The sequence below is a fragment of the Beta vulgaris genome, chromosome 1 (assembly GCF_026745355.1).
Source record: "Beta vulgaris subsp. vulgaris cultivar EL10 chromosome 1, EL10.2, whole genome shotgun sequence".
NCBI classification, from domain to species: domain Eukaryota; kingdom Viridiplantae; phylum Streptophyta; class Magnoliopsida; order Caryophyllales; family Amaranthaceae; genus Beta; species Beta vulgaris.
In genome coordinates this window covers 18,219,770-18,245,437 of record NC_079202.1, presented here as the reverse complement: position 1 = coordinate 18,245,437, position 25,668 = coordinate 18,219,770, and the positions used below count along the sequence as shown (strand labels likewise).

The window sequence follows — 25,668 nt, the reverse complement described above, 5'->3', positions numbered from 1 at the left end:
CTCATAAAATTAAACAAATAAAAATAATACTCAACAACACAAATAAAAAAGGAATGTTCGAAACATAATTAACTTAATAAGTATAATCAACATTTAATAATTGCTCTTAAAATTAGGGCTATTACATAAACAAGCATAGAAAATCAATAGGAATTACTCTAGTTCAATCGAAATATCAAAGAACTTTAAACCACAATCAAATAGGTATAAACGTGGCTTCCCTCACTAAGCCCTAGAAAAGACTATTCACTCATGATAATAATAAACTCAATAAACATAATGCAAGTAGAAAAATTCATCAAACTAAACAAAGTAAAGAGGAATATCGAATGGTTGAAGAACAATAAAAATGAAATCAATGATCTTTATAATCTTCAAAGCAAAGAGTTAATACCAAAGTAGATAGAGAAAACTAAGTGTTTAAACCTAAAAACGCAGAATAATGGATGCCCTACTAAAAATACAAAAACCTATTTATAGTTTTCACAAAACCGGCTAAAAAAGGCAAAACTTAATGTTTTCGAAAAACCGCCAAGTCGGGTGACGTTGTCTTGAACTTACGAGCAAATGAACAATTTTTGCCCGGTCAACCGGGCAAGGCCGCCTGGTCGGACGCGTAAACAAATTTGGCCGCTTTTTTGCCCGGTCAACCGGGCTGTTTGGCTTGTATGCTGAAGGAGTTCTCGTCTTGCCCGGTCGGGCTAAACCGCCCAGTCGACCGAGCGGGAAAACTACGATTTTGTGTCAACTGGCGAAGGCTGTATCTCTCAAACCAGAAGTCTGTTTGGGGTGTGTGACCTATCATTGGAAAGGCCATGAAGTCTAGCTTCCAACCCAATTGAAATTTCTTGATTATAAATTTTATATCAAAATTATGATCCAAATAGTGAATAAGTGTCAGTTTTGGCACTTCTTTCACTAATTATTTGCTTCATTCTAACTCGAAATTGTCTCAAACGGATGCATTGTGATTCTTGTGCAAGGTATCTTCATCCTCAATGATTAATAGGCTTGATCTTAGATAATCATAATCAATTAGCATCAAAATAACTTGAAATTCATCGAAACACACAAACGGAGAGTAGTAGAGCACAACTTACGTAATTCATGACATTATGCACATAAATTCTCTAAAAAGAGTTCTAAATGCAATCAAAATACATCTAAAAACTATATATAATTATGACATATCAAATTCCCCCAAGTTAAACATTTGCTTGTCGTCAAGTAAACAAGACATGAACATGAAAATAATTGCCTCACCCCTCAGATTGGAAAATCACAGTTCAAAATATTTTCATGACTAAGAACCATTCAAACAGGAAAAATTTAAGTTCAGCTGTTTAGATTAATCTAACTACCAATCACCCAAGCAAATTGTCAAACTTAATTGCCTTACATGACATGCACATCTTGAAAGGGTGCTCACCAAGGTGTTACTCCTCGCAATCTTGTAGCAGGCAAATAAAGTGCCCGAATACTCACCGACCCGACCTATAAATATCCCTCACACTCTCATAGGTTTAAGAAGGTATGATATCGCTAATCCTAGTTAAGTCGACTCGATTAGCAGACATACTCTTTAACTTTGACAAATTGACTCCACATCAATCTAATAAACAATGTAAACAAAATTTCAAGAGGAGTTTTTTAGGGTTGTAAGGGGCTTAGGTAAGGGTATGGAATATGTATAGGAAATATGGTGGAAAACCAAGAATGGGGGAGCAAAAGTCACTAAAACAAGGTCAAGTGAGTCCTATGCATCACCCAAAACACAAAAGCAATAACAATATCCCAACTCTATGAATCAATAAAATCTTCAAGGAAACCCATTCTTGAAGCAATGTAAGGGATTTTTCTTTGCAAGCAATGTGAAAGAAGGAACTTTGAACTTTTTTAATCTTTTTTTTTCTTTTTCTTTGCATTTTTTCAATCCAACAATTTATCTTTTCTTTTTCTCAAACTTCGAACCATACAAAATACAATCATCTCCATCCCAAGTAACTCATAATAACCATCTCAGAAACTAACTTATACAAATGCTCCCCGAAGCTAGGCTTGGGAATAATATCGTCAGAATAAGGGCCATGGTCATGTAATGAGGTTTAGTAACATGAAGTAGTCATTAGGTTCAACAAGGATGAGGAGGATAAAAGTATATAAAAAAATCACTCTAAGGCTCGGGAATCAGACAAAAGAACGCCTCTATCATAATAATTGCTACAAGGCATCAGATATCAATAAGGACGTTGTCAAAGTCAAGATCAGTCAGCTAATGAGGAACTAACACACAAGAAACAGACTGGATAATGACATGAATCCAATTGGCAAGAGATAAGCCTCACAGTCTAACCATTTCAGGCATGCAGCCAAATGCAGTGTATAATAATCATAATCTGCTCAGAGTCATAACAATCAAACATCACATCATAGCCTCACAATCAGAAATGTCCAGCTATCCAGAAAACAAAGTCAAATCATTTTTCAATCCAAATACAGCATGGGGCACAAGGAGGCAATCAAACCAGTCATGAGCATCATATTTTTGTATTTTTTTGGATTTTTTTTTTTGTTTTTTTTGAAAGCAAATAAAAACTAGTGAACAAAATATCAAGTGCTCCGGTTAAAAACCATACAAGTGCTCCGTATTTGACCCGTAGCAGACCTCATACGAGCAATTGAGTATTTATCAAGTGCTCCGGAAAACCGGAGCACTTAGATTTACAAGTGCTCCGGTTGTCTTAAAAACCGGAGCACTTGTGAATTTTATATGTTCAAATTCTTTAAGTGCCCCGGTTGATAAGAGATAACCGGAGCACTTAAGAATCAAGTGCTCCAGTTTTTTTCCTAACAACCGGAGCACTTGAAGTATTTTTTTTATAAAAAAATTTGTTGTTGTTGTTGTACAGCAGCAAGCATACAACAACAACAACACCACTAGTTGTTAGTTATCATATCTAATAGTGCATTTAGGTAGTTCAGTTCATTCATTTAAACTATGTAATTGCTATAATTGGTGGAGTTCTTTTAGGTGTCCTGTGTTTGATTATGTTAACTAACTAGTTTGTGGAGTCTCAATATGAACTACTATCATGCATGTCCCTATTTTAGGAGTTAGTAGCTAGAACTAAGAAGAATTTAATTCCACCTACACTACTATAAATAGAATGGCACATTTGTATATTGAAGGTGTTTAGCTGAAGTAGCAATTATTGCATGAGATAATAAATTGAGTTCCAGAAAGTGTCTAAGTTCCAACATCTTTCGTTGTTCCTGTTTTCTACAATTGTACTAGTCTGTATTACAACCTATTAGGCCTATGAAGGTTTTTATTGTAGAAATCCGTCTTGCCATCGATTTGCTTTATTCTATTTCTCTTCTAATTTTCACATAAAAAGTAGTCACCAAGTTTGTACTACAATCCACTCATACACATTACACACACACTGGCATATACATTCTTTTGTTAATGTTCCCTCTAAAATAACATCAATAATGCCATAAATGTCTAACAATTCATACGGAAGAGGACTGTTAGCTAAACATTACAATGAATATAATCAAATTGAACTTGACTTAATTGTAAGAAAACCATAAATGTCTTAACCACATGACAACGGAACCAACCAACTCTCCCAACCCCAAGATTAAGGGTGAAGAGGTTCGAAAAAACAGCCATAAAACTCAATTGCATCATTTCAAAAAACATACCGAAACTCCAGCTCGAAAGGTCTTTTCAACTGTGTTCCCAGTCACATAATTTCTCATTTTAGTCCTCACGAAAGCAGCCCATTTTCATGCTTTCACATGAAGAAACTCTACAAATTTCACATAAAAAAGGATTAATTTTCTCACCCTAAAAGAACCAATCCAAGTCGCAAGACGATAGCTCAAGTAACGAAAAAATTCATAGAAGGAATAAGATTGGATAGCTTAGACAACCCAGAAGTCGCCAAAATTAAGCAAATAAATAAATAGTCTAATGTTGAAAAAACCAAGTAAAGGGTAGAAGAAGAAGCATATTAAAATTCTAGGAAAGTAACCTTTAGCTCTTACAACTGCATATATCAAAACCAATGCAAATAATTTAAAAACTAAAAATGAAAATATAAAGCAATAACTAATAAGCGTCTGATATGCGGCTAATAACCAGTCTCATCAGCTCTCCTGTCAAATCTGCAAGCTACACATAGAGTTGCTTCAGTTCCCATGCAACACGAACCCCCCACCCAGACCACAAAATAGAAAAGGAAAAACTTATATAAGACTTTAAACATGACAATATATGGTATTGAAAAATAGTAGAAAGAATCAATATAGTCACATATGCAGTAACCTACAAAAATCCAGAGTTGTATCATATGTTATATACCCCCAAAAGGTAGTCAAGTATATTAATCTGCAGAGGCTCAATAGACAGATGTAAGAAAGTCGCATTCATTTCATCAAGATTCAGAAGAGTTCCAGCTCGGTAGAATTTGCAGAATGTTGCAGCCTCAACATATTCTTGTACCTGCAAACAACAGCCATTAATAGACCATGATACTCACAAGTTCTACTGTAAAAGAGTGAAGGAAAAGGTGCAACCGACCCCAGGTGAGTATGCACGCCTCAGCTTCCAAAAGTCATTCCCGTTCAATTCTTTCACAATTCGAGAGACATGTTGGTCCCTCACAGCTTGTAGATCCTTCTCTGCTTTCTCTAATACTTCATCTTTGTTATGTTTGCCAATTCTGTTGAAAAAAGATTTACTAACCAACCATTGCAAGATCTAACGCATAGATGACACCACAACAAAAACGGATCGACCCAGCAAGGCAACAAAGTAAAACAAAGTAAAATGAGAGTCCCCTAAAAAAAACCAGAGCATAGCTTAAGTAGTATCTATAGCACATAATTACTATTGCCACCTTTGTACAATCATCAGCAGATATATTATTCACAACTAAAAGGGAGCACAGCAAGCACCTAAAAAGACCATAACCGCATTCAAACATCATGTTCTTATAGGAAATTTATTCACCTGTGCACCTGGAAAATCACTTTTTACTGTTCATAGTGATATCAAGGCTTGCTTTGACCACTTTTTCTCTCTTCTCATTATACAAAACAATTTTTGAATCCAAAATCTGCAAGCACATAGAGCAAAACTTTTAAATACACTGAGTATACATGTTCTCAGTGTTTCATATCTATAATAATTTGCATTTATATAACCCAAGTTCATTATTTAAATCCATAAGCATGTTGAATAATACTTGTTTCCCCCTTGACTTCAGTGATCAAAGAAAAATAGTCCATCCAATAACATCTTTACATTGGGAAAACATAAATTTGTCTTTGATGTGAAGAGCTCAAAGAAATACTAGCAAAAAAAAGTGAAGTAAAATGTAACAACCCATAATTTTGCTCCCAGTTTTTCGCAAAAGTTTCCCCTAAAACTATTATTTTCTCTAATAACTAACCAACAGGTAAAAACCTAGCCTCCCCTCTCCTTTTCTCTCTCTAAAACCCTAGCCTCCCTTACCCCTTCTTCATCAATTAGGGGGCTGCCATGGATGTTTTCATCCATGTTAAGCCCCTTTTTCCCTTTTATTTTCAGTTTTTAGTTCATTTTCTTGTTGTTGTCAATAAATTAGTATCTCTTTATGAGATTTTCTCAAACTCTTTTATTGGGTTTTTAGTTTCTGTTTTGGAAATCTCCTTCTCCCCTATGGGAGTTGTGAGTATGGTTCTTTTGTTTTTAGGTATGAGAAATTATTCTCATTGGTTGAAGTTCGAGATTCAACCTGAAGAATTAGGGTTTCACAACTTCTGTAAAATTATGGAAGACTATTGGAGTACGTTCATCCCAAAATTATCGCATCTGCAGATCGTATGCCGAACCAGAGCGAACTCACAGATTGCATTGCTTCAGATGAAGATTTTTATTAAGGCAAAATTAAGTCAAAATCTACGATGTTTACATTTCTAGGGTGATATGTATTTCTATTAGAATTTTATGTTTTTCAGAAATGACTTGTAAGTGCCGTTTGGCGAAATATTAATGAAATCCCTTTTCTTTCTTTAAAAAAAAAAATTATTATTTTCTCTAAATTAATTATTTTTATTTTATAATTTTGGGAGCCGAATTATTATTTTTATTTTTATGGCGTGTTAATGTGTTTATTTCATTTATATTTATAATATAATTTATTAGAATTATTTTTATTATTAAGTATTTTCAAAGTTTATTTAGGCGCGATTTAGGAAATTAATCGTTTTATCTCGTAGAGGGCTTTTGAAGCATGGACTCTTGTTGATTTGGGCCGAAAATTTTTGTGGGTGTGTTGGGCCTGACAGCCGACCAAGTGAAGGAAAAAGAGAGCCTCTCTTCTTTCTTTTCTTTTTATTTTTCCTTGTGACTCTTTGTTGCTTTGTAACTCCCATAACCCCCTAATAATGATTCTTCCTAATTAAACCTCTTTAAACCACCCTTTATCACTTCAAATTCTGATTAGAAAATCAGAACTCCTTGCTGCCATACTCCAAGTAATTCGACCATCATCATCTTCTTCATTCTCTCAAAATTTTTCATTTCTACTCCTTGTTAATTGTTCGTGAATTGTTCTTGTTGCCTTTTTCTTATACTTGGTGCTTGGGAATTTGAAGAAGGAGAGGATCACACGCCTATATTGGGATTTTCTAGAAATATTCAGCTCGCCTCCGACGATCCAGGTAACTAGTAGTTATCTTAGAACCATAGTGATTAGAGTATTATTCGGTATTAGATTACTACGCTAGGAATTATTTAAAATATTTTTGAATGAAATTATGGACTAAATTTGACATGAATATACTTGTTATATGTTATGTGAATACTGTGTAGAGAAAAATAATTTTCGCATTGTTTTTGGTATTTATTTGATTTAATTGGTGTTTTATGCGTTTTTGGCTAAATTGCATAATAATTATTGAACGAATGTTAAAATTGATGAAATTATTTTTCTTAGATCATGTTACATGCGTAGTATGTATTTCATGCCTTAGAATAGTTTTTGCCTACTGCTTACTGTTTAATTTAATTGATATATGTTATTTGAATACTGTGTAGAGAAAAATACTTTTGGAGTCCGAAACTTATAAATACAAATTGTACCATGTCAATAGAGCCATTAGGGTTGTATGATAATTTTTGTATGATTTTACTGCTCAAACTTATTAGTATAATATTTACTATTGTGTTTTTGTTGTGAAATTGAGGATACACTTTTAAATTATTTAAGGGCTTGTAAATCCGAAATAATTCATAATTTATTATATTCTGGGTTGCTGATTTTTAGTAGTATGCGGTATGTACCATTGCGTAACCATATATATATGTTTGATTTATGAAAGAAAATGATTAATTATTACTACTCTTTCAATGAATATGATTTAGGGTTAATTGATTGTGTATTTTTGATTGAATTGTGGTTGCTGTAAATACTAGTATAATATCATTGATGATGTTTAGTGGTGTTCAAGTGTTTATTGTGGGAACATCTGTTGAAAAGTTGTAAGTGGTTTATTTTGAGGAATTATGAAGAACTGTTTTGATGGACTGTGGGTATAAGACCGGGTGGCATCCCCTTTTTGATGAATATTTTAGATGAATGATACTTGGATTATATGCATGATTGTATTTTGAGATAAGAACATCCGATGGGATAGATGTAGTCCCCAGTGAAGAACATGTCAACCACCTGATTTGCGAACTAGGGGTAGACCTGGGTTAATTGTTGTCGTCCGAGAGGTCAGGGAGTTCTGCGTGTTCTACCCTGCATCGGGAGTTTGGCCATTCTTAGACACATGCAGTGGGGAACGTAAGCCCATAGACTGACCTGGAGATTGCGATCTGACAAACCTTAGGAAGTGATTTGCGAATCACTGGCACTCGGTTTCTGACTCAATAACTTGTGAATTCTTGATTATTATTATTATTATTATACATTAGAATTGTTTCACTCACTATATTATGTTTACTTATTATTGATGATCACATGTTTTACCTATGAGCTTTATGGTTAGGTGCATGCTATTGTTGTAATGATTGCATGATTTTTCCTTTCTTAATAATTTAATTCTGAATCGTGCTTTGATCGCTATTGTTCTGGGAGAACTACTAGTTACTCCCCATTGACTATGGAATCATTTAATACATCCTTGCAGATGGAAATGACTGCTAGACTTGTGACTGCTTGGGCTAGCAGAGTGAGAGTTTTAGTGAGAAGAAGCTCCTAGTACTGTTTTTGGTAGATGAATTCATGTAGACCATAGAGAGACTTATTTTGATAGCTTTCAAGGATATTTAGTTTTATTTAAGTTTTATCGGGAGACTTGCATGTCTCATAGTTTTGGATTGATAATATATATAAATTGGGATATTTCTTTATTTTGAACTATGATGTGATCTCGGATATTAATTCCCTTTTTAAGCTATGAAACTTTGGTTTGAGAATTATCTTTAATTACTATTTTAGAGTAGCATAACCGTCCCGACGTTATTTCCGCTAACGTCTTTTTAGTACTTCTTGATTAAATATTTTTTGGGTATCTTAGTAGTAGAAGGACGGGGAGTTACAGTTGGTATCAGAGCAAAGTTACCCGAGACCCTTACTTAGCCACTAAGAAACTCCCGGGAAATGTGTAGTTGAAGTAACTAGGATCATTAGAATTTTAGGCTTCAAGAAAAGTAGTGGTGAGAGGGTCACTTGGGTAGGAAACCACTAAGTTGTTAATTTACAACTAATAATGTGTTCAATAACGAATGTTTAACTTGTGGTTGTAGAATGCCGCCTCGAGGTATGACTAGTGCGAAAAGAGGCTGCCCGGAATAGGTGCCAAGCGCTTAAGAACGCTATCATAGCTATGGCTAATCAATCTTCTACTCCGCCTAGTGGGAAATCTGTCTTTGATCGGTTTGACCGTCACCGCCCGCCTACTTTTGACGGGACTTTTGATCCTGTTGTGATAGAAAGGTGGATAAGGGAGATGGAGAAGTTGTTTGCTGCTACTGGATGCCCTGCTGCTGAAATGGTGTCTATTGGTACCTTTTATCTGAAGATGGAAGCTGATAACTGGTGGAGTACTGTTCGTGCAAGCTACATGGCTACACCGGGATCTGGATGGGATGAGTTTCGTGTTAAGTTGAAGGAGAGGTTTTATCCTGATGAGCTCCGTTGGCAGAAGCAGGAAGAGTTCTTAACTCTGTCTTAAGGTACTCTGAGTGTGCAGGAGTACACTGATAAGTTCACCGAGCTATCCCGATTTGCTACCACAGTTGTACCTACTGAAGCTGAGCGGGTAAAAAGGTACATCAAGAAAATGGATCCTAGGGTGAGGACCCATGTTTTGAGCTCGGGTGCTTCGACTTTCCAGGGAGCCTATGAGATAGCTCTACGTATTCACACCTCTTTGAAAGAGGAGGATTCTGCTAAGGCTGCTGCTGCTACCTATGTTCAGTTCCCGCCCAAGAAGCCGAGGTATGAGCCGTCTGGTCGAGGGGGTTATCAACAGGGTTTCGGATCTGGTTATCATCCGAGTTTTGATCCGAGCAAGTGTCGAATTTGTGGTAAGGCTGCTCATCTGGGGAAGAACTGTGATGGATCGACTGTCGTTTGTTTCCATTGCAAGGAAGTGGGGCACAAGTCTTTCCAGTGTTCTAAGAATCTTAGAGCTCCGTCTTTTTCTGCTGGTCCTGCAAAGCCAGTTAGTTCTTCTGCTCCTCCGAAGAACAGGATTTATGTGATGACGCAAGCTGAAGCCGATGTCCATCCTGATGTCATCTCTAGTACTTTCCTTGTAAATAATATCCCTGCCTTCGTTCTGTTTGATACTGGTGCTACAGTGTCTTTTGTTGCTAGTTCCTTTGTTCGAAAAGCTAATCTTTCCTCTAGATCTCCTATTAAGTCCCTAATATCTCTTCCGTCTGGTGAGAATTATCCCTGTCATTCTGAGTTCAAGGGCGTGCCTGTCAGTATTCTGGGTTCTGAGTTGCCAGCCGATCTTAAGGAGTTTCCTATGTCAGAGTTTGATATGATCCTTGGAATAGATTGGTTATCGAAGTATCATGCCTGCATTCAGTGTCGTGATGGTGCTCCGAGATTCTAAGGGAAAAAGGACTTCTTATTTTGGTGTGGTAGTGAAGAAGGGTGTTAAGTGGGTTTCAGCTGTGAGAATGCGGAAGATGCGTCAAAGAGGTGATGTGGTATACCTTTGCATGGTGAAGGATTTGTCATCTGAAGATTAGCTCGAGAGTATTCCGGTAGTTCAGGATTATCCTGATGTATTTCCTGAAGAGTTGCCAGGTATTCCTCCTGAAAGAGATGTGGAGTTCTGCATTGATTTAGTACCGGGTACTGCTCCGATATCCAAGGCTCCGTATAGAATGGCGTCGTCTGAATTGCAAGAGTTGAAGACTCAATTGCAAGAGTTGATAGATAAGGGCTTCATACGGCCTAGTGTTTCTCCTTGGGGTGCTCCTGTTCTGTTTGTCAAGAGAAAGACGGGAGTATGCGTCTGTGCATCGATTACCGTGAGCTGTATAAGGTAACGTTCAAGAATAAATATCCATTGCCTCGCATTGAATATCTGTTTAATCAGTTAAAAGGTGCTGGGGTATTTTCCAAGATCGATCTGAGATCCGGATATCATCAAATTCCCATGAAGAAGGAGGATATTCCGAAGACTGCTTTTCGCACCAGGTATGGGCACTATGAATTTGAAGTGATGCCTTTTGGTCTCACGAATGCTCCTGCAATTTTCATGGATCAAATGAATCGCTCTTTCCACGAGTACTTGGATACTTGTGTGGTTGTGTTTATTGATGATATTCTCGTTTACTCTAAGGATGAGAAGGAGCATGAGAAGCATTTGAGACTGGTGTTGGATGTTTTGCGCAAGCAAAAGTGGTTCACAAAGCTGTCTAAGTGCGAGTTCTGGCTGAAGGAAGTTGCTTTTCTAGGGCATGTAATTAGCAAGGAAGGAGTCAAGGTGGATCCCGCTAAAATCAAGGCTGTTGTCGAGTGGGAGAGTCCTCATAATGTGACCGAGATTCGGAGTTTTCTGGGTCTGGCTGGTTATTATAGGAGGTTCGTTCAAAATTTCTCCAAGATAGCTCAACCTCTGACTCGCTTGATGCGCAAGGACTGCAAGTTCATCTGGTCTAAGGATTGTGAAGTGGCATTTCTGAAGCTGAAAAAGAGTTTGACCTCTGCTCCTGTTCTTACTCTGCCATCTGAGGGCGTTGGGTATGAAGTGTTCAGTGATGCATCGAAGAATGGTATGGGTTGTGTTTTGATACAGCAAGGGAAAGTAATAGCCTATGGTTCGAGGTAGCTGAAGGTGCATGAGAGGAATTACCCGACCCATGATCTGGAATTAGCAGTTATGGTGTTTGCACTAAAGATATGGCGACACTACCTGTATGGTGTTCCGTGTAAGGTGTATACTGACTACAAGAGCCTGAAGTGCATCTTCACTCAGCGTGATCTTAACATGAGGCAGAGAAGGTGGCTTGAATTGATCAAGGATTATGATCTGACCCTGGATTACCAAGAGGGTAAGGCGAATAAAGTAGCGGATGCTCTGAGTCGCAAGAGTAAGCATTCATTAAACGCTGCTATGGTCATGCCTCGTGAATTGTGTGAAGAGTTTCGCAAGCTTGATATCGAGGTTGTTCCTCAGGGTTATGTGTCTGCTTTGTTGGGTTCCATGAGTGCTGAGCCTGAGTTGTTCTAGGAGTTAAGAAGCAAGCAAAATGGTGATCCGAAGCTAGAGAAGATCCGTGAAGCAAAGATGTAAGGTCGTGCAGAGAATTTTGAGATATGTGCTGATGATAGCTTGAGGTTTATGGGGCGTTGGTGTGTGCCCAATGATGGTGACACTAGTAGAATAATTGCTTATTGCTGCGGCTATATTGCTGTAGTTTTACCTATACGCAACAATAAACCACGTCAAAAGAAAATAATAAATCAAAAATAAACGTATTGCTGCGGTTCCCAGCCAAAACCGCAGCAATAGATAGTGACGGGATAATTTTGCAAATTTAATTGACTACTTTGACCAGCCATATTGCTGCAATTTTTTAAAGAAACCGCAACAATACATTAAAATAATAATATTTTAATGTATTGCTGCGGTTTCTATAAAAAAACGCAGCAATATTATATAATGTTGTCTAAGATGGCACCCTCTCATTAAACCCTAAAAAAAACGGTGCTCCTCTCACGCCTCTCACTCTCTCCTCTCTCTCTCATCTCCTCTCCTTTCACGCCTCTCCTCTTCTTTCACGCCTCTCTCTCTCTCTCTCCTCTCACTCTCAATTCTTCGCCTCTCCTCTCCTGCATTCAACCATGGCGACAGAGGAATATGCGTAGGCAAAAACGCATCCCTTATTCCTGCGCCTTCCTCACTCATAAAATTCAAACCCTAAACCAAACCTTACAATATGCGCCTCCCTCAGATCCTCACGCGGTCTCTCTCCTCTATCTCCTACGCCTCCCTCACGCGATCTCTCTCCTCTTCGTCGGCTATTCTATCATCTCGAAGATTTCATGAAGACTCGAAGTGGCTATGGCTCGCCGTTTGCCGTCGCTCTTCGTTTATCATAAGCTCGAAAATTTCAGATCGAAGACTCCTTTCATTTTCTTTTTTATCTTTTCTTGTTCTTTTTTTCATTTCGATTTTTTCAGATTTATGTATTTTTCATTTTTTTTATTATTTCAGATCGGTTAATTTCATTTTTTTATTATTTCTGGTTGATTTTTTCAGATTTTCGCTCGTCGTTTGCTGTAGCTCGTCGTGGCTGTACCTCGTTCCAGTTTTCAGTTGTCGTGGATGTGGCTCGTTCTAGTTTTCGTTGTAATTCTTTGAGTTTTCAGTGTAACAGTTCGTTCCAGTTTTTAGGAGATTGCTATTTTTTTTTATTTTTGTAATTGTTGTTATTTTTGTAGTTGTTGTTCTTAGAATATTTTTGTAATTATTTATGTATGATTTTACTAGTTACAATATTTTTGTAATTGCTGCCTTAAATATTTTTGCTGTTGAAGGTGGGTTGTGTGTACATTTATCTTTAATCTCACTGCCTCCTTTGCCATAAGAGTAATAATATATTTAAATTTGTATTTTTTATGTTTTTGAATTTTGTATAATAATTTTTTGTTATTAGTTTCAATAAGTAATCTTTCATTTTTTTTTTAGACTTTTTGGCTTTCAAATTTGATGGTAAAATGTAAAAAAAATTTATTTTTTTACCTGTACCAGTACATATTGCTGCGATTTTTTCAAGAAACCGCAGCAATATGTCTATTTTTTTATTATTAATTACAGCATATTGCTGCGATTTTCCCCAGAAACCGCAGCAATATGCTATATAAATCTAATAAAAAATAAGTATATTGCTACGGTTTTAATGAGAAACCGCAGCAATATGTTCAAATATTGTTGCGGTTTAAAACCGCAGCAACATAATTATTACCTATTGCTGCCCCCGTAATTGCTGCGCGCCCAAAACTGCAGCAATAGGCCAACTTTTTGACAGCAGCAATAAGCATTTATTCTACTAGTGTGAGCTTAAGAGAAAGATTCTCGAGGAAGCTCATAGTACTCCTTATTCCGTTCATCCTGGGGGTGACGAGCTTTATAAGGATCTGAAGGCTAATTTTTGGTGGCCTGGTATGAAGAGAGAGAGTTGCGAGTTCGTGGCTAGGTGTTTGATCTGTCAGAAGGTGAAAATCGAGCATCAGAGGCCTGGTGGTTTGTTGCAACCTTTGCCTATTCCTGCTTGGAAGTTCGACTCGATCTCGATGGATTTCGTGATGGGTTTGCCTAGAGCTGCTGGTGGATTGAATGCTGTGTGGGTGATTGTGGATCGGTTGACCAAAGTGGCTCGTTTTATTGCGATGAAGAACACTTGGTCTATGGAAGAGTTAGCTGAAGCTTATGCTAATGAAATCATTCGTCTTCATGGGGTTCCCAAAGACATTGTCTCTGACCGTGATCTGCGATTCCTATCCCATTTCTGGACTGCTTTGCAAGAGGCTTTTGGTTCGAAGTTGAAGCTGAGTACTGCATTTCATGCAGCTATCGATGGTCAGACTGAGAGAACTATTCAGACCTTGGAAGATATGCTTCGTGCTTGTGCCTTAGAATTTCAACAGTCTTGGGTCAAGTCTCTTAGCTTGGTGGAGTTTTCTTATAACATAGTTATCAAGCTAGTATCCAAATGGCTCCGTATGAGGCTCTATATGGAAGGAAGTGTCGTAGTCCTACTTGTTGAAGCGACATCAGTGACTCATTGATTTTGGGCCCAGAGTTAATTCAGGATACATTTGAGCAGGTGAAAGTAATTCAAGCGAAGATGAAGGCTGCTCAAGATAGGCAGAAGTCGTATGCTGATTCGTCGGAAACCTATTTTTTTGAGGTGGAGGATAAGGTGCTTTTGAAGGTTTCTCCTATGAAAGGAGTGATGCGGTTTGGTCAAAAGGCAAGTTGAGTCCGAAGTTCGTAGGTCCCTATGAGATTCTTGAAAGGATTGGGGAGGTCGCGTATCGTTTGGCTTTGCCGCCAGAGCTGTCGAAGGTTCATGATGTGTTTCATGTGTCGCAGTTGCGCAGGTATCGTAGTGATCCTTCGCATGTGATCCCTGTTGAGTCGGTGCCAGTTGAGCCGAATCTGACTTTTGAAGAGCGACCTGTTCGTATATTGGACCGTCAGAACCGTGTCTTAGAAGGAAGGCGATTCCCTTGGTGAAAGTACTTTGGAGAAGTCAAAAGTACGAAGAAGCTACTTGGGAAACCGAAGAGTCAATGCGACTGAAATACCTGGAACTATTCGTTTCAGGTACTATTTGTGCTCTTGTCGTGTTAGTGTGTTTTCTAAGTTTTGAGGACGAAACTTTATTTAAGGAGTGGAGATTGTAACAACCCATAATTTTGCCCCTAGTTTTTCGCAAAAGTTTCCCCTAAAACTATTATTTTCTCTAAATTAATTATTTTTATTTTATAATTTTGGGAGCTGAATTATTATTTTATTTATGGCGTGTTAATGTGTTTATTTCATTTATATTTATAATATAATTTATTAGAATTATTTTTATTATTAAGTATTTTCAAAGTTTAGGCGCGATTTAGGAATTAATCGTTTTATCGCGTAGCGGGCTTTTGAAGCATGGACTCTTGTTGATTTGGGCCGAAAATTTTTGTGGGTGTGTTGGGCTTGACAGCCGGCCAAGTGAAGGAAAAGGAGAGCCTCTCTTCTTTCTTTTCTTTTTATTTTTCCTTGTGACTCTTTGTTGCTTTGTAACTCCCATAACCCCCTAATGATTCTTCCTAATTAAACCTCTTTAAACCACCTTATCACTTCAAATTCTGATTAGAAAATCAAACTCCTTGCTGCCATACTCCAAGTAATTCGGCCATCATCATCTTCTTCATTCTCTCAAAATTTTTCATTTCTACTCCTTGTTAATTGTTCGTGAATTGTTCTTGTTGCCTTTTTCTTATACTTGGTGCTTGGGAATTTGAAGAAGGAGAGGATCACAGGTCTATATTGGGATTTTCCAGAAATATTCAGCTCGCCTCCGACGATCCAGGTAACTAGTAGTTATCTTAGAATCATAGTGATTAGAGTATCATTCGGTATTAGATTACTACGCTAGGAATTATTTAAAATATTTTTGAATGAAATTATGGATGAAATTTGACATGAATATACTTGTTACATGCTATGTCAATACTGTGTAGAGAAACATAATTTTCGCATTGTTTTTGGTATTTATTTAATTTAATTGGTGTTTTGTGCGTTTTTGGCAAAATTGCATAATAATTATTGAACGAATGTTAAAATTGATGAAATTATTTTTCTTAGATCATGTTACATGCATAGTATGTATTCCATGCCTTAGAATAATTTTTGCCTACTGTTTACTGTTTTATTTAATTTGTATATCTGTTTTTGTAATTTCGTTTCTGTCAGTATATAAATCATGAAATCATTTCTAGAGGCTGAAAAATTCATTTCTTTAAATATTATTTATTTCCATGAGTTTTTTCATGTTATTTAAATTTTTGGTAATTTTTGGGCGTCTGTTTATAATTTTAATTATTATTTTGGCTTATTTTAGTAATCTGTATATTTTAACTGTTAAAAATACTTCTGGAGTCCGAAATTTATAAATAAAAATTGTACCATGTCAGTAGAGCCATTAGAGTTGTATGATAATTTTTGTATGATTTTACTGCTCAAACTTATTAGTATATTAATTAATATTGTGTTTTTGTTGTGAAATTGAGGATACACTTTTAAATTATTTAAGGGCTTGTAAATCAGAAATAATTCATAATTTATTTTATTTTAGGTTGCTGAATTTCAGTAGTATGCAGTATGTACCATTTGGTAACCATATGTATATGTTTGATTTATGAAAGAAAATGATTAATTCTTACTACTCTTTCAACGAATATGATTTAGAGTTCATTGGTGGTGTATTTTTTATTGAATTGTGGTTGCTGTAAATACTAGTATAATATCATTGATGATGTTTAGTGGTGTTCAAGTGTTTATTGTGGGAGACATCTGTTAAAAAGTTGTAAGTGATTTATTTTGAGAAATTATGAAGAACTGTTTTGATGAACTGTGGGTATAAGGCCGGGTGGCATCCCCTTTTTGATGAACATTTTAGATGAATGATACTTGGATTATATGTATGATTGTATTTTGAGATAAGAACATCCGGTGGGATAGATGTAGTCCCGGTGAAGAACATGCCAACCACCTGGTTTGCGAACTAGGGGTACACCTGGGTTAATTGTTGTCGTCCGAGAGGTCAGGGAGTTCTGCGTGTTCTACCCTGCATCGGGAGTTTGGCCATTCTTAGACACAGGCAGTGGGGAACGTAAGCCCATAGACTGACCTGGAGATTGCGATCTGACCAACCTTAGGAAGTAATTTGCGAATCACTGGCGTTCGGTTTCTGGCTCAATAACTTGTGAATTCTTGATTTATTATTATTTATATATATTAGAATTGTTTCACTCACTATATCATGTTTACTTATTGTTGATGATCACATGTTTTACCTATGAGCTTTATGGTTAGGTGCATGCTATTGTTGTAATGATTGCATGATTTTTCCTTTCTTAATAATTTAATTCTGAATCGTGCTTTGATCGCTATTGTTTTGGGAGAACTGCTAGTTACTCCCCACTGACTATGGAATTATTTAATACTTCCTTGCAGATGGAAATGACTGCTATACTTGTGACTGCTTGGGCTAGCAGAGTGAGAGTTTGTAGTGAGAAGAAGCTCCTAGTACTGTTTTTGGTAGATGAATTCTATGTAGACCATAGAGAGACTTACTTTTGGATAGCTTTCAAGGATATTTAGTTTTATTTAAGTTTTATCGGGAGACTTTCATGTCTCATAGTTTTTGGATTGATAATATGATAAAATTGGGATATTTCTTTATTTTAGAAGTATGATGTGATCTCGGATATTAATACCCTTTTTAAGCTATGAAACTTTGGTTTGAGGAATTATCTTTAATTACTGTTTTAGAGTAGCATAACCGTCCCGACATTATTTCCGCTAACGTCTTTTTAATACTTCTTGATTAGATATTGTTTAGTATCTTAGTGGTAGAAGGATGGGGTGTTACATAGAGCAAAACTTTTTAATACAACGAGTATACATGTTCTCAGTGTTTCATATCTATAATAATTTGCATTTATATAACCCAAGTTCATCATTTAAATCCATAAGCATGTTGAATAATACTTGTTTCCCCCTTGACTTCAGTGATCAAAGAAAAATAGTCCATTCAATAACATCTTTACATTGGGAAAACATAAATTTGTCTTTGCTGTGAAGAGCTAAAAGAAATACTAGCAAAAAAAGTGAAGTAAAATCTCAAGTATCTTATCAGAGTCACCATATAAAGATTCATGAGTCATGACAATGTACATATAATAACGTCTGAGAATTTCAGTATGAAGTTTCACACACATTAACCATGTCAATCAATTAATGATATCTTGCATAGTAAGACCATGACTGTAGATAGATGGTCAACTTCAAAAAATAAATTATTGAACTAATAGATGGAATACCCTTATGATGCCAGAAGGGTATTCAAAAGTCAAAGTGTGCTGTGGCAAAAGCTAATCAGCGGAGCTCCCATCACCCATTTAAAATTTTCATTACTTCCAGGCTCCAGGAGCTGGATGAAATGACCATATATTCCTGTATCGATCAGTTGATGTAAATGTTATATATAACTTAAAACATAAACCCTACCACCATGAAGAAGAATAGAAAAGTATGCAAATGGACAAGCAAAAGCTCATATTGATACACTCATACAGTAATAACAGAGCAGCATTCTTACATTTGGAGAATTACGGCGGGTTGAAGCAGTAACCAAAACTACACCCTTGGTGTTATCATAGACAGGTGGTTTCCATTCAGCAAGCACTGCATTTCCACAGAAAAGGATTTATTTAGATCTCAACTGCAGGTTTGGAATCTACATATTGATGGCACGCATTCTGAAAGGATAATATCTGGAGGACTGGAGAAAAGGGAAGAAAAACTAGATACTTCATACAAGTGACATCATTGCTAACCAATGCCAAGACGTATTAAAGCTAGTCAATATTTTCAAAGAAGAATACTAAGGAAGTAAAAGTACCTATTAAGGTGCAGCCATAAAGATTGAATGCAGGACTCATTCCAGAAGTGACTTGCAGAAATCCGGAAAACAGTTATTCTTCAGACACGTTAGACATGTGAAGCAGTATAGTATAAAGAAACTATTCTCAAACTTGACGCCAACATGTCTCAACTCTCACGTGCAGTCGAAATGACACCACAAATGGATGCTAGGTTTAAAGCAAAAATTACATTAATAGTTGCAAAAAATAAAATCCTCGAAAGCATTATATATTAGTAGCTACTATCCTAATATATAAGGAACAACAATACTGTGTAGAAAATATCTTAACTTAAAACATATGAACAGCTTGCAGAAAAAGAAAGATAAAAAGAAATTGCCGCGAGTTAAACTTAAGCGGATATGGGAATTATCAAACATGCCATTCCTAATAAGAGTTGTGAAAATAGTTTCCTTGACCTGTTATAGCAGGCATGTGAAATCACATAAACGTAAGCGAAAAATGAAAAACCAAAAGTTCTTGGTGAATTATCGAAGCTATGCAACCCTAACCTCACCTCTCCATGCATGTTGGAATATTACTGAAAGCCAAAGCTTTTGCTGAGTCAAACAGTCTGAAAACAAACATTTTTGTGCCAAACAAGCATCAGAATTATAGAGAGGTGGCATAGAAAAAAGCCACAAGATCAGCAGTCACACTTACTACGAATTTATCAAGATATCTTTATGCAAACAAACAAGTGTAGTTACAACAAAATAGCACAGATCTCCCATCTATATGCTCCATAACAAAGATAGGATTGGAATGCTGGGTTCAATTTTGACCACCTAGGATTAGTACAAGTGCCTCAATGACAAACTTTGCAAATGGGGCATTATTCCCATAACATTAACAAGAAGGATGAGGGACTCGAAATAAATTGTCAAATTATCCAGCAAAGATACTGGATTGGCCATATGCAAATGGGGCATTATTCCCATAACATTAACAAGAAGAGCTAAATAAATTTTTTTTTGTCAACATATAATTTCATATTATATAGAATATAGACCAATAGAAAGCAAAAAAAAAAGGAAGACACAAAGAGGTGTCACCAATTTATAGAAGTGCTAAGGACAAAAATCTCATGTCCCCAAGCTACCAAATAGTAATTCATCGGCAAAATCAAAATACGTACGGTGTCATTCTGATGTCTGAACCTAACACTTTTTAGATATCCTTGAAATTTGACAAAGAGTGCAAAGCTCCATTGCTAATGTCTGGTACAATTAAATCTATGAGCAAATAACTATGTGAGCAAGAGCCGTTGACATGTATCTTGATACATCTCATTATCAGCTATATCTTACAGAGACGTGAGAACCATCCAAAACCAAATGTCATAGGTACTGCGATGGCCGTCTAAATTAAAAATGAGTTGAACATTCAAGGCTTCTTGAATTATTAACAGGCAAAAGCAATTCATAAAAAGAACTGCAAGTAAACCTTATTTCTATATAGTAAGATTTTGGGAACCTAACTTATAACTAAAACTGCAAGCAATTCATAAAAAGCTTTAAACTATGGTTGAGATTTTTGGATTTCAACTTGATTGGTTCTGCGATTAACAATAAATTTGAGCATTTGTATCTGATTTTTAGTTTTAAAAAAACCCTAGTTTTAATGGGTCAATTTTTGTAGTTCTCCACCATTAACAAGGTAAGAAATTTCATTTTTTTTTACTTAGAAAATAATGGTTCGTCGATTTCAGGCTGTCTCCGCCAATGTTTCTAATTTATGTAAATTTGTTTGGCGAATTTGCGTGGTTTTGAAAATAACGTAATCTTGAAACTGAAATTACTGAAATTAGGTCAAAAATAATGAAAAATTAAAAACACTCACCAGACGGAAGCGCTCAGAAGCGAGTGCGACCAAGCTAAGATTGTGTGACGGAGGAGGATGAGAAGGTTCGGCGGAGAAGCGAAGGAGGAGGACGAGAAGGTTCGGCGGACGGCGACCGCAGTAGCACGACAGGTTATTTTCTTTAGGGAGGAGTTTGAGTGTAGTTATTTTCTTGAGGGAGGAGTTTGAGTGCAGTAACACGACGAAAGCGAAGGAGGAGGAGTACTGAGTTCTCGAGGGTTCCAAATTAATCGAGGGAAAAGTAATAAAGTGAAGCGAGCTCCTTTCAAAAAATAAAATAAAGTGAAGCGCGCTATGGTTATGTGCAAGTGCAAGTGCAAGTGCAAGTGCAAGTGCAAGTGCAAGTGCTTGGGTTGACTTGTCAAACGGAGCACTTGACATCAAGTGCTCCGGTGGACTAGTCAACCCAAGCACTTGTGAATTTTGATATTAAAATATTCACAAGTGCTTGGGTTGATTATTCAACCGAAGCACTTGACAAGTAGCACATGCAGTTTTTTCCACTAGTGAAATCTAGTCTAAGAAAGCAAAAAATCTACACTAAAAGGCAGTAAAACAGAGAGAAAATACATATAGAAATCCTTCCCCAAGTTGAACGTGGCAATGTTCACAGTGCTACAAGCTAAACTATAGGACGATGCTCAGAGGATAATTTAACGTTAGTACTCTCCCGCTTTCTAACTCTCTAAAAGGGAAAAGAAAGAAAGAAAAAAAGAGAAGAAGAAAAAAAAATTATTACGGGTTGCCTCCCGCACAGCGCTGGTTTATAAAGGTCCCACATGACCATATTACCTCCTGAATCTCAAATCGGAGGGGCATGGCAATGAGTACCCCCATCACCAAAAAATTTCCTCCTTATAAGACTGCCACTCTAGCTTGTAGTCGGGCATGTTACCTCAGGTGTATAGGTAGAATGCACATTTTCCATAACGACCGATCTTTTTCCCTTTTCAACCTGAGGTCCCTCCAAATCGATAATGTAGGCATTGACTTCAACATCGATGCGTGGGGAAACATCCATAATAAGTGCAACCTCTAGAGGGTCAGCACAAAGCATCTGCTGGAGTGCAGATAAAACAGTCTCCTCAAGACAAAGCATAGGAGACTTAACATCATTTGTTAGTTTAAAAGTGACTTTATCATCACCAACACTCAAAGTCAAAGAGCTAGACTTGACATCTATAACGGCACCAACAATACATAGAAACGACCTACCAAGAATAATAGGAATATGGGCATCCTCTTCCATATCAAGCACAACAAAATCAATAGGAATATAAAACTTTCCCACCCTAACAGGGACGTCTTCTAAAACACCTACAGGGTATTTTATAACACAATTGGCCATTTGCAAAGTAATTCGAATGCACTTAAGTGCTCCCATATTCAATTTCTTACAGACAAACAAAGGCATGACATACATAAATGCACCTGAATCACACAATGCCTTATCTATAAATAATGCACCTACATGGCTAGGGATGGACAAACTACCAGCATCCTTCAACTTAGGTGGGGTTCTATTTTGTAAAACAACACTACACTATTCAGTTAGAGAGACTCGTTCTACCCCACCAAAGTCTTTATTTTTAGTAGCTACATCTTTCAAAAACTTAGCATAACCAGGCACTTGAGAAATAAGTTCAATAAAAAGAATTTTTACCTCAAGGTTCTTGACCAAAGCCAAGAACATACTAAGTTGTTGATTGACCTTCGAATTCTGCATCCTATGGGAGAAAGGTAACCTTGGTGAAATAGGTGTTTCAGAAACCTTTTCCTTCTGCTTTCCTGTCTGATCTTCCTTAGCTAGTTCGACCTCAGACATCGAACTCTTCTCTGCTTCTTCCTCTACCACCGCCTTCTCCTTGCTAGCAGCAACATCATCAATGGGCATGGGAGGAGCATCATAAACAGTGCCACTATGAAGCGTAACGGCATTGACAGTCTTCTTCGGGATGGGTTATCCAGGTAGTTGACCTGACTACCTTTAAGTACTGTTTGTAGCTAATTGAGCAAGTTGAGTCTCCAAGTGTTTCGTTGCATTTTCCAAATCCTTAATACTCTCATAAGTACTTTGTTTCATAGAAATTGTCATCTTCATCACATCAGACAGGGTAGGCTCTTGAGAGCCTACAGTTGAAGAAGGTTGCTGCTGATAGCCTTGTGTGAGTGCATAATGAAAGCAGGAGGGGATTTTGAGAGGCCCCTTGGTAGTATTGTGGTCTAGCAGCATGTGGTGGTGGGTGTTGATGAGGTGGTTGGTAAGAGGCTTGTGGCATGGGTTAAGGGTTCTGAACATTGTTGTTTTGTAGGAATAATTGGGATAGTCCTCCAACCCGGGTTGAATGTGTTAAAGAGTAAGGGTTGTATGGAGGTCTTGGCTGAAAGCATTTACATGCTCCATCTGATTCGAGTCGGGTTGATTATAGGAACAATCATGACCAAAGTGGCCTTGAACACCACACACCTCACAGTAAGAGGTAACGTAATAGGAGCCAAGGAAGACATCACATTAATACTCATAAGAGGAGTACTACATTGTGAAGATTTCAGTGCATCCATTTTCATGCTCAACTAGGCTACTTGTGAATACGATAGGGCATATGCATCAGCATCCAACTTTTTTTTTGTAATAGTCTTGGAAGAACTATGATCATTTGCTGGTAAGTTGGCCAGAAAACTGCACCCTTCATCCACCTCCTTATCTACGAAAACACCCTCTACAGATGAATCAATTGTACTCTTGATATGCGGTTGTAGACCATTGTAAAATGCTTGGGTGATGAACCAATTGTCAAGATTGTGGTGTGGGCAATCTCTTTGCAGGTCCTTAAACCTATTCCATGCTTCCTTCAGTGTTTCATTAGGTTCATGTTAAAAGGTAGCAAGTTTATGTCATATTTCTGCAGTCTTGGTAGGAGGATAATACACTTTCAGGAATGCTTTAGAAATAACACTCCATTCAATTGATGTAATATCATTCAACCATTTTTTAGCTTTGTCTTTCAAAGAAAACTCATGTACCATGACCTTCAACTGACCAGGAGTAACCCCTTGATGCTTAACGGTACGACAGAGTTGTTGAAACCGTTGTAAATGATTTGCAGGGTCCTCAGATGGATGCTCGCCAAACTGGTTCTTTTGGATCATATGAATGAGGGCATGCTTGATCTCAAAGTTGGCCGCTTGTATGTCAGGCTTCGTAGAGCCTGTAGGAACATTTCCAGGAGAAGGTATTCCATAAGACTTCAATGACTTAAGAGGCGTGATTAATTTTGATGGTTCTCCCGTGGATTTTCCCTAATTAGCAGACTGCTTCTTCTTCTTTTGTTTCTTATTGAGTTGTCGGAGGGTTTTCTCAAGATCAGCAAAAGTTGGAACTGGAGTACATGTTCTTTTAGACTTGGCTTTAGAAGAAACAAAGAAAAATGTGTAGTGAGATTGCCTCAATTGGAACTTGAAGATCCAATGAGACAGAAGAAATCGTTCAAATAATCAATCAAAAAGCTATAGAAACTAGCCGTCTCCTCGGCAGCGATGCCAAAAACTTGATGAGTTTTAAAATATATATACCGCAAGTGCACAGTGTCTGTTTAGTAGAAACTAGCAAATACAGGTGGATCCACAAGGAGAGGAGTTCTATAGATTTATGCTCAATTATTTGACGACTTCAAGAGAGGAAGTTGATTGAATAATTAATAACTAAACTAGAATAAACTAGAACACAAAAGGATGTAAGTTTATCAAATAGGGCAATCGATCGATCCACCATGCTTATACTAATTTAATAACTACAATATAGTTCCAAAATACTTGGATTAAGGTTCGAATAATTAGTGTATTAAATTGATCCTGCGGTGGGGCCTTAAAACACTTAAATTAATATATGCTAGTATGGTCGCTTAACATAATCAGACCTACCTATTGTACCAAGCCTTTATTGAGTATGATCTTTCGATTATAACCCCTATTAGCTAAACGTAACTCATGCTATTACACAATTATGTGAATTAAACAAGCATAACAAATCAATAGGAATTACTCTTATTCAATCCAAGTATCAAAGAACTTTAAGCCACAATCAAATAGATATAAACATATCTTCCCTCACTAAGCCCTAGAAAACTACTCACTCATGATAATAATAAACTCAATAAATATAATGCAAATAGAAGAATTCATCAAACTAAACAAAGTAAAGAGGAATATCGAATGATTGAAGAACAATAAAAACGAAATCAACGATCTTTGTAATCTTCAAAGAAAAGAGTTAATACCAAAGTTCAGAGAAAACTAAATGTTTAAACCTAAAAACGCAGAATAATGGATGCCCTAAAAAAACATACTAAAACCTATTTATAGTGTTCACAAATCCGGCTAAAAAAGGCAAAAATTAATGTTTCCGCAAAACCGCCCAGTCGGGTGATGTTGTCTTAAACTTATGAGCAAAGGAACAATTTCTCCCGATCAACTGGGAAAAACCGCCCAGTCGGGCGCGTAAGCAAATTTGGCCTCTTTTTCGCCCGATCAACCGGGTTGTTTGGCTTGTTTGCTGAAGGAGTTCTCGTCTTGCCTGGTCGGGCTAAATGACTCGGTTGACTGGGCGGGATAAACGCAATTTTGCGTCAATTTGCGAAGGTTGTATCTCTCAAACCACAAGTCTTCTTGTGGGCGTGTGACCTATAATTTGAAAGCCCTGGAAGTCTAGTTTCCAACCCAACTAGAATTTCTTGATTATCAATTATTTTTTTATCAAAAGTTATGATCAAAATATTGAACAAGTGTCTGTTTTGGCACTTCTTTCACTATTTCTTTGGTTCATTCTAACTCGAAATTATCCCAAACGGGTGCATTGTGATCCTTGTGCAAGCTATATTAATCCTCAATGATTAAATGATTAATAGGCTGGATCTTAGATAATCATAATCAATTTGCCTCAAAATAACCTAAAAATCATCGAAACACGCAAATGGGTAGTAGTAGAGCACAACTTACGTAATTCAATCCATTATGCACCTAAGATATAAAAGGAGTTCTAAATGCAATTAAAATGCATCTAAAATCTATATATAAA

General features: G+C 36.9%; 1 protein-coding gene, 1 long non-coding RNA gene and 1 other non-coding gene across 5 annotated transcripts; 1 reads left to right on the top strand and 2 right to left on the bottom strand.

The window, feature by feature from the left end:
- Positions 1 to 61: 61 nt before the first annotated feature.
- Positions 62 to 5,337, bottom strand: LOC104905641 (uncharacterized). The gene is given in 5 exon segments (XM_048645771.2): positions 62 to 3,818; positions 4,373 to 4,513; positions 4,592 to 4,733; positions 5,024 to 5,042; positions 5,045 to 5,337. Coding segments are annotated over 5 exon segments (414 nt in total). The 5' UTR covers positions 5,142 to 5,337; the 3' UTR covers positions 62 to 3,803.
- A 12,579-nt stretch (positions 5,338 to 17,916) lies between these two features.
- On the bottom strand, positions 17,917 to 20,873 carry LOC104905642 (uncharacterized). Of its 3 annotated transcripts, none has more exons than XR_791749.4 (5): positions 20,574 to 20,872; positions 19,244 to 19,305; positions 18,710 to 18,899; positions 18,407 to 18,492; positions 17,917 to 18,261 (listed from the first exon to the last, which is right to left on the bottom strand). It is a non-coding gene; the product is annotated as an uncharacterized LOC104905642 (long non-coding RNA). The 3 variants fall into 3 exon arrangements; XR_791748.4 differs by having other exon boundaries at positions 19,249 to 19,305; positions 20,574 to 20,871; XR_002041156.3 differs by having other exon boundaries at positions 18,710 to 19,305; positions 20,574 to 20,873.
- A 2,518-nt stretch (positions 20,874 to 23,391) lies between these two features.
- LOC125494526 (small nucleolar RNA R71) lies at positions 23,392 to 23,497 on the top strand. Its single transcript, XR_007270773.1, has one exon. It is a non-coding gene; the product is annotated as a small nucleolar RNA R71 (small nucleolar RNA).
- The last annotated feature ends 2,171 nt before the right edge of the window (positions 23,498 to 25,668 follow it).